The sequence below is a fragment of the Schistocerca gregaria genome, chromosome 4 (assembly GCF_023897955.1).
Source record: "Schistocerca gregaria isolate iqSchGreg1 chromosome 4, iqSchGreg1.2, whole genome shotgun sequence".
NCBI classification, from domain to species: Eukaryota; Metazoa; Arthropoda; class Insecta; order Orthoptera; family Acrididae; genus Schistocerca; species Schistocerca gregaria.
Window position 1 is genome coordinate 247,156,571 of NC_064923.1, and position 13,364 is coordinate 247,169,934.

Genomic DNA, 13,364 nt, shown 5'->3' on the forward strand with positions numbered 1-13,364 from the left:
GGATGCTACGTGCTTTGTGAAACAAGGTTTTTTTCCTCAAGAATACGAATTTGCCCACACATGTTCAGCTTCTTCCCTCTGCTGTTTCTCATTTTTTAAGGCCCGCCCGGCACCCTTTGCTCTCCGTGATTGGCTCCAGGTGGAACTTGCGCTGCTTACAAGATGAAGGCCTCCTTTTGTCCGTCACGCACAGTCACTGGGCAATGCTTATCATGATAGTTGAGAAGCCAACGGTGCTTTACATGTATGCGGTGATTTTAAAGTCAAGGTCAATTCTCAGTCTGTCATCAATGCATATCCTGTCCCATCAGTGGATGACATACTCTCATGTCTTGAGGGCTCAACCGTTTTCGCCAAAATTGATTTGTGTGATGCTTATTTGTAGCCACCATAGGAAGAGGAATCACAGCAGATCCTAGTCATCAATACCCCATGTGGCCTTTTCCGTGACAATTGTCTCCAGTTTCCAAATAACATTTTCCAATGTTATTTGGAACACCTCACAAGCCAGGTGCCCGGGGCGGTCAATTATCTGGATAATGTCATTGTCGGTGGCTCGTTCGTGGTGGACCTTGCGGACAAGCTGGATAAGGTGTTTCAGGTTTTTTTCTCAGGCTAACCTGTGTTGCCGGAAAGAAAAGTGTGACTTTTTTGCGTGAGAGGTCAGCTATCTTGGGTTCATGATCGATGCCCGCACACCTGTAAGGAGTAGGTTGAGGTGATTCAAAACCTCCCTCCTACCACCAATGTGAAGCAACTGATGCTGTCCTCGGTCAAATCAACTAGTATTGGCGTTTTATACCCCAGGCTGTCACGATTTCAACACTCTTGACGGGGTTATTGTGCAAGGATGCGCATTGAGTTGGGACATGACATGCAAACAGGCTTTCAAACGTCTCAAGTCAGCTCTCTCCCACCCTCCTTGTCTAGCCATTTACGATTATTCCCTGCCTCTCATTGTCGCTGTCGATGCTTCGAACTATGGCCTCGGAGTGGTCCTCTCACAAGTGGTCGACAACGTCGAGAGGCCCATGGTTATTGCATCCAAAAAAAAAAATTCACCGATGCTCAAACCAAATACTGTCAAATTGAAAAGGAAGCTTTGGCGCTGGTTTTCACCATGATGACATTCTACAATTTCGTTTATGGTCATCATTTCACGCTACAGACAAATGGTCATTTTTATAGCATGACAGAGTATAATTCATGAAGTACTAGCATCCAATGCCTATTACGCTTACTAAAAGCAAAAAGCTTTATGTTAGGAAATAGTTTCACATTACATTCATATGCTCCAGCTTCTCAAGCATGAGGTCGAAAAGCAGTAGTACGAACTTTTTGTATAAATTTGGAATTGTCACATACAGACTGACCACAAACGTTTGGTTTCTTTGTTTCAACCGGATGCTGCAGTGCCCACCCAGATAGTACAGCCCCTCGAACACTGGGCGCTCTTCCTGGCGACGTTTGACTTTGATATTGTCTACTGCATCTCAGAATGGCATACAAATGCTGATTTTTTGTCCCGACTGCGTGCCGGTGCGGACCATAAGTTTGACGCCTCCCCCTTGGTTTGTTTCCATGTGGAACCGGACGTGGATGCAGCTCTGGACAAGCTTCATTTGGATGCAGGCCACTGCTCAGGATCAGATGCTGTAAGCTCTCTGCAGCCAAACTGCAGCGAGTTGGCCAACCAGCCATCGTAGCATCTGTGATGCAGAGGTCCAGCATTTTTTGGATCATCGGCAGTCTCTTTTTCCGCAGTGGTGTCATCCATTTGCACAGTGATTCCGACGTTCGGTGTGTGGTCATACCGCATGCGTTGTGCCGCCGTGTCCTCGGTCTCCTCCATGTAGGCCATTGGGGAATCATTCTCACCAAACAGTTGGCCCGCAGACACCTATATTGGCATTGTTTGGATAAAGACATTGCCTCTCTTGTGGCAGCCTGCACCACATGCTGAACATGTCAAGCAGCACCCAAGCACTAGTGTTTTTTGAGGTCTGATGCTGCTGCTCCGTGGGAACAGTATTTTTTGTGGTATGATGTTGCTGCTCCGTGGGAACATCTTTGGATTTCGCAGGGACATTTTATGGATCCCAGTGGCTCATACTGACTGACTCCGGGTAGGGATACCCTTATGTCTCCCGCACGATGAACACCACTTCTGCAAGAGACTGCCATGCGGGGTAGCCGTGTGGTCTGAGGCGCCTTGTCATGGTCCGCACGGCTCCCCCCAGTCAGAGGTTTGAGTCCCCCTTGGACATGGCTGTGTGTGTTGTCCTTAGTCTAAGTTAGTTTAAGTAGTGTGTAAGTTAGGGACGGACGACCTAAGCAGTTTGCTCCCATAGGATCTTACCACAAATTTCTAATTTCTGTTGAGATTATCAAAATTCTCCGGCACTTCTTTGCTATCAAGGGACTCCCCAAAACGATTGTTACAGATAACGGTCCACAATTTACTTCAATACAGTTTCAGCAATTCTGTACTGCCAATGGAACAATGGAATTTCCCTCGTCCATACCGCCCCATTTCACAATGTGCCAAACGGCTGGGCAGAACATTTTGTGCGGATGTTCATGACCCAGCTTGAAAAGATGCATAGCCATCACCCATCACCCGCTGGAGGAGGCTATGCTGGTGTGGTTTTTTTTTTTTTTTTTTTTTTTTTTTTTTTTTTTTTTTTTTTTTTTTTTTTTTTTTTTTTGGCCAAGTACTGCGCCATCCCCCATGCTGGTAAAATCCAGCAGAGATACTTCATGGTTGACCATTCCGCTCTCCCTCATCTTTCCTGGTTCCTGAGGCTTCTCACCCTGCCACCCGCATGCCAGCGCACTCCTTTCATGTCGGGCAGGAGGTCTGGGTGGTCATCACCGAGCTTTGCGGCAGGGTGAAGGCGTCTCTCCAATGGGCCAACTGTTTCACCGCCTGCCGGCACCTCAATTAGCTCTGCCCCTGTCTGGTGAACCACAACACCCCAGGGGAGCTGCCAGTGCCTATCACCGCCCGCCCTGTGGCAGAACCTCGGCCTCCGCCTCCACCGCCAGCTGCCCATGCTGCGTTGCCACCGCCTGCCCATGCCGGCCACCCATGCCATGGACGTCGATCAGAACGCCCCTACTCCTATGGATGTTTGTGGTGCTGTGCATTTTTTTCCCAGAAGAGAAATGTTGTAGTGGCCCCTTATTAGATAGAGGGGCCGCACAACTGACACACAAGATGGGTTGCCAACCCCCTTTCAGGAGTGGGGAGAGAAACTGTGCCAGCGAAAAGAAACAATAACAAACTTTCCAAATAAACACGGAACTACTTCACCAGACAACATGTGACAGTGTTCCAACAATCGGATCTCACATGAATCATGTAGCACTCCGTCGGCCTGGCTTTATAAGCACGCCTAGACCGCCAGACTGGCAGTGTTTACCAACTGCTAGGAACAGCTCTGACCAGTACTTACCTAGGCCCTAGCATAATATTCACTTGCTTTAGGACTAGTAGCAGATTGTATTTTGTAGAGTAGATTTTGGTCAGTATTTTTCATCCACTGTCTTGTTTCCCTATATGATTTGCCACCACTAGTTTGGGGTTTTCTGTTTGTTTTTGCACTTAATCCTTAGTGTATGGCATAAGGTGTTTTTCTTTAAGTATAATAAAGTGTGTCCAAATTGACTGTTAGTTTTTTCCTGCTGAACGTAGGACACAACAACAACTATCAGGTAGATGCACTATTTCATGACTTCTGAAAAGCATTTAACTCAGCACCACACAGTAAGCACATATGGAGTACAAAATAAAAATTTACTGACTGAATTGAGGATTTCTTGGTAAGGAGGTCACAGCATGCTATCTTGGAAGAAGAGTCACTGACAGATGTAGAAGTGACTTCAGGCACACCCAAGGGAAGCGTCTTGGGGACCTTCGCTGGCCATGTCGTTTATTAATGACCTTTCTGACAATATCAATAGAACCTCAGACTTTTTGCACATGATGGAGCTATCTACAATGAAGAACTGTCTTAAAAAGAAAAACTGCATAAATATTATGTCAGAGCTTGATAAGATTTCAAAGTTGTGCAAACACTGCCAATTTGCTTGAAATGCCCATAAATGTAATATTGTACAAGTCACAAAAGAAAAAAAAGCAGCAATACTTTATGAGTCACAGTTGAAATCAGTCCACTTATACAAATACCGTGGTGTAACAACTTGTGGGGATGTGAAATAAAATTATCACATATGAGCAGTCACAGGTAAAGCAAGTGGTACAGTTCAGTTCATTGGTAGGTTACTGGTAAAATGCAATGAGTCTAGAGCCAGCCTATGAAACTCTCAAGTGACCTGATCTAACATCATTCCACTTTGTGAGACTCATACCAAATATGAGTAACTGGGGATGTTGAAGATACACGAAAGAAAGCAGTACTAATGGTCACAGATTTGTCTGACCCATGAGTAAGAGTGAAACAGAGATGCTGAAAAATCTGAAATGGGAGACATTCAAAGATAGACACTAATCATCCTGTGAAAGCCAGTCTATAATGTTTCAAAAATCAGCATTAAGTGAGCAATGTGGGCATATAATACAACCCCACGCATCACTCCTGTAGGGGCTGTGAAGACAGGACTAAAGTGCAGGTGCACAAAGGTGTTTAAGTAAATATTCTAACATTCTTCATATGCTCTATACACAAATGGAATGGGAGGAAGTCTTAATTAGTGGTATGCTGGTGTGCAGTTTACAGTGCTCTGAAGAGTACAAACATACAGATGGATGAAGACAGGTGAGTGGAGGTTAAGCAGGGTTGTAGAATGATGTCTACATTCTACTGTAAAGTTTATTTCTCTTACACTGGCAAATTATTACAAGGTCTACAGATATCAGGATTTCCTTGGACAACACTCTCCATTAATTTAGTTTTCTTGTTGTTATTTACTTAACTATGTTTCCTAATTACTCTTGATGGAAGTGTACATGCATGGCACTCAAGTTCTTGTATTGTAGCCTGACAAAAACTAGGTCACTGCTGTGAACCACGAAGTACGTTGATACAAATACAGGAGACAAGGTGGTTGGTTGGTTGGAGAAGGGACCAAATTACGCAGTCATCAGTCCCTCCGACCTGAGATTAACTAAAACCGATAAAATCCTACATTAAAAGGAGGAACTACAACATCCATAAAATGATAAACTATTAACAGGGAAGGAAGGAAAAGGACAGAAGACGAGGTGAGGGGAAAGAAAGTGACTAATGACAGGGGCATGAAGGAAGAAGCACAGGAGACAATTTGGTCTTCAAAAACACAGTAGGGAGTGAACATGATGACAGCAAGCCGAAATTAGTACTGTTGAACTGTCAGAATTGCCTTCAACATCAAACTCACAATCAAACATAGTTAAAATGAAAGTCTTGCTACAGAAAATCTCAGTAAGGGTTGTATTCATGAATTGACATAATGGTGGCTCCAAAGGCGAGACATGAAATGCTGATTCACTTGCCGGGACCAGTATTTAGTCCCTTTAGCAAATCAAAGGCCATCCCCAAGCCATGTGTTTACTGCAATCTGTAAAGTATCAGCAGGTGAAAAATGGTACGACCTGCTACATAAATAATACTGTCATCACTCTCCTTAGTCTGCATCCTAACTGTAGGAGTGTTGAGACATTAGAGAGATCTTAAGCAAATCTTCACATCAAAAATACAGCATTACTTTTATAACCTGTACTCCAAAATTTACTTTTGTCACTTACCAGTAAACTCGAAGCTAGTAAAAACAAAACTGTTAAACAAGAGGACTTATAACTGCACTTACCAAGAAACATGGAATTGATAGTAAGATCTCTACGATTTGCATCCAATTTCCAATCAGTCGTAAACTCCACATCAGCATGGCGCCCATCTGTTCGAACATCAATACGCAATGTAGTTACCTGTGCCAGAAAAGGTCAGTCATGAAACACATATTGCCAATTCATCAAACTGTGCAGAGAAGTAACTCTTACCTCAAAATTTTCCTTGTCATTTATTCGTGGAGTGACTGTTCCATGTTTTTCTCCTTTCATATTGATCATTCTCACACCCTCTGTCTCAAACATTTCTTTCATTTGATCTGGTGTGGCAGTAGTGGCGAAGTCAAGATCCTTTGGATTGATTTTCATCAGCAAGTCCCTAAAGTAAGTTAAAAAGCATATTAGTACTTAAGCTGCACCATGTGTGACAGTTTCAAAGAAAACTTTTCTTGGTCACATAAGAAAAGCGCAAAGAAAAAGGTCAAATGCACATAGGCCAGAAACAACAAGCAGTTTCAATTGTGTGTGTAATGACTGTACAACACAAAAAGAATCGACATTTCTATCAGCATACTCAGAAGATGTTACTAAGTCCGCTAAAGCAAAATATTCACAAGGCCAGTACCATTCTTACAGTAGCACTGCAGGTTTTACATTTACAGCAGTCCAAAAACAGCACTAACATTTATAAATGAAATACTAGAAAAAGAAGTGAGTAACACTGCCCATCACTCAGTCTTAGTGTGATAAAGAAAGGAATGAGGTATGCAGCCATAAATATCATTTATCACTTATCCAAAGATGTACAGAACCTAATGCATAGCAAGATTAACTTCAAACACAAAATTAACCCACCTCTGACAACTCCTTTGACACAACAGAATTCCTGCATGCATAACAATATAATGGTTCTGGCCCAAGAGACTAAAGTAGACGGTCATGTGTGCATGAGGTATGCTTGCTTGTGTATATGAATTGTGTTTCTCTTTTACTAATGAAAACTGTGGCTGAAACCTGTATGTAAATGACTTAATAGTGCCTGACTGCAACTTAAGTGTCTTCTTTATATTAAGTTGTGATGTGTCTTTTCCTACAATGTAGACAATATAATGTGTACGTGTTTTCCACATCACAGCAAGAGATCACAACTGTGATAAATGGCACACACAAATAACTAACAGTTTCAAGCAAGGTAAGCGTTTAATAAAATTACAATATAGCAATGTACACCCCGCACTACACACAAAATATATCACAACTCTGCAGCTTATTATCTCACCACATAATATGTAATCATTCTTAGTCTGGGTATAGAAGTTCATTAATTCAGGATATTTTACCAGAGATATTAAAATGTGCAGTTGTTAGGTTCTATACGAGAATAGTGGCTTCACTAATGTCTTAAACTACTGGCCAGTCTCTTCCCTTAGGTCTTGTTCATTTTGCATAATTTGTGAAAAGGTTATGCATTTTAGGATTACCACTCGCTTGTACAACAATTGGACATCAAAAGGGGTTCTCTACTGAGACAGCCATAATACATTCTCTATTTCTGCCACAAGAATGAAGTTCAACTTCAGGGAGGCAGTAATAAGTAAGTTAACACATTCGGCATAGTTTCATTCACTGATGTAATGTGGGATAATAATTTAAGATAAAGCTGCACGTACACAAAAGGTACTCACTGAAAAAAGTTTTATAAATATTACTGCAAGTTCTGGTGCTATCAGTGTGGTGTACTGGTTAGTGTCACTGTCTGGCATGCTGCGGGCCGCTGGTTGAAATATGATACATTTGTAATGTTTGTGTATCTAGAATATTCAATGGCTGTATAAATACTAGCTTTTTGGAAAATTTGATGTTTATATAAACAACTGCACTCTCCATCCAGGAGATCAGTTCCATTTGGTTGCACATCAGTGTCAGTATAAACAAGCTTTTAGCTCAATGTGTAGTGCTTCACTGACAACTCAGCCTTTGGATTTGGAATTGATTATGTTTTCGACATGACACTGCTGGTGAAGACACTGGGTATTCTTTAGACATCTTCATCACTGTCACTCATAAAAGCAGTCACTTACATGAACAGTGAGCACAGCACACAAATAGTTCATCATTTCTACAGTCCATGTTTTCTGGAGACCAATGAATTCCTAGCCAATGGTAAGTCAGTTGCACATCAGGAATCCATCAGTGTTTACTGGAGATGCTGGTCAAGACCTGACAAAATCGCTGAAAGTACCTGACAGTGTTGCCAAATACAACAGATGAGATGACATGATTGGTTTGGCAAACATGCACTTTTACTTGGATGGCACAGCCCACCACTGGTTAGAAAAGAACAAAGCGGTCAACAGCAGGGACAAATTCGAGGCCAAATTAAAAAAAAAGCCTTTGGTGGTGAGCAACAGCATGTCTGTTTAGCAAAAGAACAGGGGAAAATGACACAGACATACAGTGTGTTTTGGCAGTTTGCAACATTGCAAGTCTGGATATAACAAAAACTGAGAAAATCTCCCATTTACTTAAATGAACCAGCTCAAAGACATGTACCAAGCTCTTCTGGTGAAGGCTGTCACTGCAGAAGAATTCAATAAATGGTGCCAGAATGCAACAGAAAAGTGCTAGATGAATGAAGTCTGATGGACTCCTGAATATGGTCCCTATGGCAAGTAAGGAAGTCCACCAAACCTTGCTTCTCTCTTACACCACACAGTAAGATAATTGAGATCCAAAATCTCATTCCTGAGAAATAATGTGTTAACTGAAACTCTATTACTTGCTTACACAGAAGAGCAGAGTACGTATACTTCATCAGTATACTGAATTGTAGGAGGATTCAGGCAAGGAAAATTTGGAATTAGTAAACAATGTGGTACAGTACCTATGACCCAGTGACAAATCAACATAGCTTTAACTACGAAATCCACAAATGACCAATGAATGACATCACTAATAGCAAAACATTATCAGAGTAAAACCTGTTAAACAAACGCCACCTCCACAGGGATTGGGGGACATTAAGCAGAGATGTTTTTGTTTTTAATGCCTTGAAACATATTAAAAAGTTAAAAACATACAATCCATAAGAAATAGTCACGACATATTTCTTGGCTTCGACAACTTCCAACCAAACTGACATAATAAACCAATCTACATCTTGGGCTTCCTACAGTTCCATCTTCCACCACAGTCTACAAATGCTGACTTTGACACCACGCCAAGCAGAATGGCTGTAGTGCCTTCTTAAATGTAACCACTAGAGCTACATAGATGTAGTACACAACATAGTCCAAGCCACTACCCCCTCCTCCTTAAATGTTTTGCCTTCTCCCCTAGCCCTCTGTAGCGCACACAACAGAAACCACCAACCACAAGAACAATACAATGTAAAGCAAACAGAATGCAAACACCATCTACAACTGAAACATAGAAACAAACAGTATCGACATCATTTACTCAACATACGATGTCACACTTCAAAGAATATAACAATGGCTCACATTGTTCACAAGACTCGAGAATTCATATCACCAAAACTATTCTCAATGACATCATAGGGCAGTTTTCAGATTTTTAAACTGAGAAGACAAAGAAGGAACAAAGGTCAATGGAACATATCTGAGCCTCATTTACTAAAAACACTTAGGGCTTTGCCTCTACTGCAAACAAATATCAAAATTAATAGGTCAATGTAATGTAAGAAGTTTGACATTTGCCTGAAAATCAGTTATAATGAGGTTAAAACACCATAACCGGCTTTTTACACCTCATGCCAGTACTTTTAGAAGCCACGATTTTTTAATATTAATTTCAGAATTTTCCATCTTTTGAACTATAGCAATGTTAAAAGAAACCCTTGTACAACTTTCATTGCTTTCGCTGAGTCTTAAACAGTGGGTATGCTTGAATAAAATGTTGGTTTTTAAGCCATGTTATTTAGAATAAAAGTCTTAAGTCTCTGCCACCATCACTGTCATTAGGGGGAAAATAACTGACTGCCAAGCAATTCTTGAATATCAATAAGGAGGCCTAATAAATTAGAAACCTGTAAATGGGCAATGTGTGACCATATAAATAATTTTATGTTTTCTGCAATTTTTGTTTTACTGACACATTTACCATACATATGATCTACAGAACATATAACTAGTTAACTAAAGACAATAATAAGCTGTTCATTTTGAAATCCAAATCTTTTGTTACTAAGTATGTTTTTTGTCCAGCGTGTTTATAAAAACTATTGCAGTACCTGACGTTCTCAAAACAGCTTGGAAATCTGGCAATAATGAAAAGGTTGGTAATCATTTACTTATGTTTTAGCTCCCATTTTTGACGGAATTTGACAACAGCATGCTTAAGCCTTTCCGCAAAAATAACGCTATAAGAACATTTGATATCTACATAACCTGATTACTTTTCAAACTGAACGATATTTGATTACTTTATTAGTGCTTCCACAGTAACACCTTTACCAATTATTTTAAAGAGAATTTACAATGAATATATGCCTATTACGTAAGCCAGACTCCAGGATTCCACAGTGTGTGTTCCTGGGATGCAGAAAGGCATCAAGATGCACATTTAATTTAAGTGCAATATAGGGGCCTAGTAAAATGACTTTACTTTACAGATTTTAAGTGCTAACTCCAATCAACTAAGGCATTTGATAATGCTTTACCAACTTACAAACTGTCACCCTCCAGCCTAACCCAAGATTTGGGGAACTCAACAGCATGGAGGCAGCACTGGGGAGAATGGAGTGGACGATGTCTGCCCTCACAGCCTAAGTTACTTAAAGTATACTACCAAAATCCAAATATCAACTGTAAAAACCATACATTTTAATAACTAGCTACAACCTAACAGACAGACTACATTAAACATCAGTCTGTCATTACCTCTAAGATTTGACATTCACTCTTGTTGGCTTCACACCCTCAAAAACAGCCACCTTCACACCTAACCTAGCCAGATATCAAACTGTGCTACATATCAGGCTGCAACACCACAAATTATGCTCTAAAAGCTAATACAGGTGCAAAAGAAATATTGTAAGTTTTCTGTTCGCAGAATTATGGTGTCAGAAACTGTATCATCACATATTACGTGGCAAACCCAACTAATTCTGGTCATAAATTACCCTAAGACATTAAATTTAAGAGTTTATGTGAAGATACTCTTCAATGCAGTAGAAGGCGTCAACAGACCGTTCTTTAATTAATTTATATACATGAAAATTAATGGTTGCTCTGGTAAGTTGCTGAATACATGTGCTCTCATATGTCTGACTCCTTTTTCAATTGATGCTACCCTCTTGAAGTTCTGAAGAAGTTTTTCTGGTACTAGTGTTATGTTCAGAGTGAATTTCGCTATTTTTAAGAAAAGGGAAATAGAGATTATGAAAAAAACACTAATGAATAAGTCTACATACATTATGCAGTCTTTCTGAAGACATCTCTGCAGACTGATCTACAATTAACACCAGGTATAACTGTTGTAACGTGCTACTCTACACTGAAAACACAAGCCCTATAACTTGAATTTGCCCAGAAAATAATTCCGTAACTCATTCGTGATTGGAAATAAGCAGAATAAAGCAGTTTCTTTATTTTTAAACTGCCTATTGCAGTAATCACGAATACTGCAAACACAGGTAAACCAAGTGCTATATAAATTCTAAGCAGTGGGTTTTCTTACTAACTGTTATTCATCTACATTCCCAAAAATTTAACACTTTCTATTTTTTGTATTTCATCGTTAGAGAAATCTATTTGTATTGATTATGGCATTCTATTGGACGTATTGAGCTATATGTTCTAAGTTTTGCTAAAATTCAATGGTAATCCGTTTGACTGGCCAATCTGTTGATGTTTTGAATATTTCAACAGATGGTTCAAGATATATCTTACCCTCTAATTCGATTACTACCATTTTCCAATGTAATATCTATGCAGCATAATATAAAACTTGACATTTATTATGTATTTAATTAAAAAAGTATTAAAAATGAATAATCATACGCGGAGTGTATCGTAAGCGTTTGGCAGAATGCAAAAGTATGTACCCACAACACGAAGTTCCTTTCCTATTTTCTTGCATCACTAGATCTGATGCAAGACTAGTTTCAACCTACTAACCTGGTTAAGAAAACCTTGAAGGATGAATATTTTACACTGTAACTATGCAATAATATTATGAAGACGTTGAGCTAATACACTAAACATCGGTACTTACCTTACTGCTCCACCTGCTATTCTCAGTTCATAACCGTATTTCTTGAAAAGGGCTGATAACGCGTCCACTTCAGGCGTGAACAAAGCATGAAACTCTGGAGTGTCTATTTTAAATGTTTCCGACCTTTCTCCAGCCATAGTGCTTGCTGATGATTTGATGATCGTATATTGTGAACAATACAGTAATCGTTGAAGTACTGTCCCTTGAATCTAGAATTGTAAAATAGTTCCCAGAGAATACACATATATGTCATGTCACACTACGAAACGGGCGAAAATGCATGATCCTACAGATAGGGAAGATATAATCTCACCACATAGTTCGCAAGAGAGAGTCTTCCTGCTCTACTTAATAACTGCACTGTTTTAACAAACATGTTTCAACATCCATAATTGTTACTAAATGCCATGACTAAAAATTCTACACGTGAGTTAATAACAACAGTCTGCAACACTGTCAGCGTCAACAACGCAGCTCTCACACAGAACTACACTGTCACATTACTTCACCGGCAAATTTGTCAACAAACACTGCGACATGAGTATTTCAAAGATAACTTGAAGTAAGCGTACATCCACGTGCACCAGTGATCTCCATACTAGTGTAGAGATCACTGGCGTCCACATATACAGCAAAACCAATCCAAAGTAGTTCTACGTTCATTTCTCAAAATCTTTGTAATGCAACAATATCCAACCAGAATATCAAATGCACTTGAAACTGTCAAACATCCTTTGACGTACTTCAGTCCCGCTAAGAGAAATGGGAAAGGAGAAAGATTAATAAAATTCTGTGTTGGTAACAAGTTGTTGTTGAAAATATCCTTAAAATTAAATAAACAGGAGGTTGGGAATTACTTTTATTATTGACATAAATATAATGTAAAAGTAATTACATAAGTGAACTTGACGATAAACACTTCAGCTGCTAATAAAACAAAGTATCAGAAAAACCTTAAAAATATTGTGGTTTTGTCCTTTGAACCACATAAAACCAAAGAAATAGCAGATAAATTCTTTTTACTCCCATTATGAGTTTCTGGGTACAATCTATTGATGTATGTAAAGTTAATAATATGAAATAACGTGACTGCTTCGCCAAATAAGATTTCTTCAGAATTGTTTGACTTTTTTCTATAATTATAAATACTGCTTTGATGTTCATTTCCTGGTGATGAAACTGAAGTCAAGCTAAATAAATAGATTACAAAGGGCATAGGGCAATCATCAGATACTCTAAGGAAGCAAAATATAACAGAAAAACAAAATGCAGTTTACAGAAAGTATGTAAAAGGGTGCACATAAAGTATAACTATAGGAAGGCTATGCTGGCAGCAAAA

At 39.6% G+C, this 13,364-nt stretch overlaps 1 protein-coding gene across 1 annotated transcript in view; it reads right to left on the bottom strand.

Moving 5' to 3' along the window:
* LOC126266951 (CCA tRNA nucleotidyltransferase 1, mitochondrial) overlaps positions 1-12,678 on the bottom strand; it is a 54,625-nt gene extending 41,947 nt beyond the window's left edge. The window contains exons 1-4 of the mRNA XM_049971668.1: positions 12,339-12,678; positions 12,026-12,234; positions 6,002-6,167; positions 5,812-5,929 (exon numbers count right to left, since the gene is read on the bottom strand). Of these exons, the coding sequence (XP_049827625.1) occupies positions 5,812-5,929; positions 6,002-6,167; positions 12,026-12,234; positions 12,339-12,401 (556 nt within the window). The 5' untranslated portion in view covers positions 12,402-12,678. The remainder of the gene's footprint in view (positions 1-5,811; positions 5,930-6,001; positions 6,168-12,025; positions 12,235-12,338) is intronic.
* Positions 12,679-13,364: the final 686 nt, after the last annotated feature.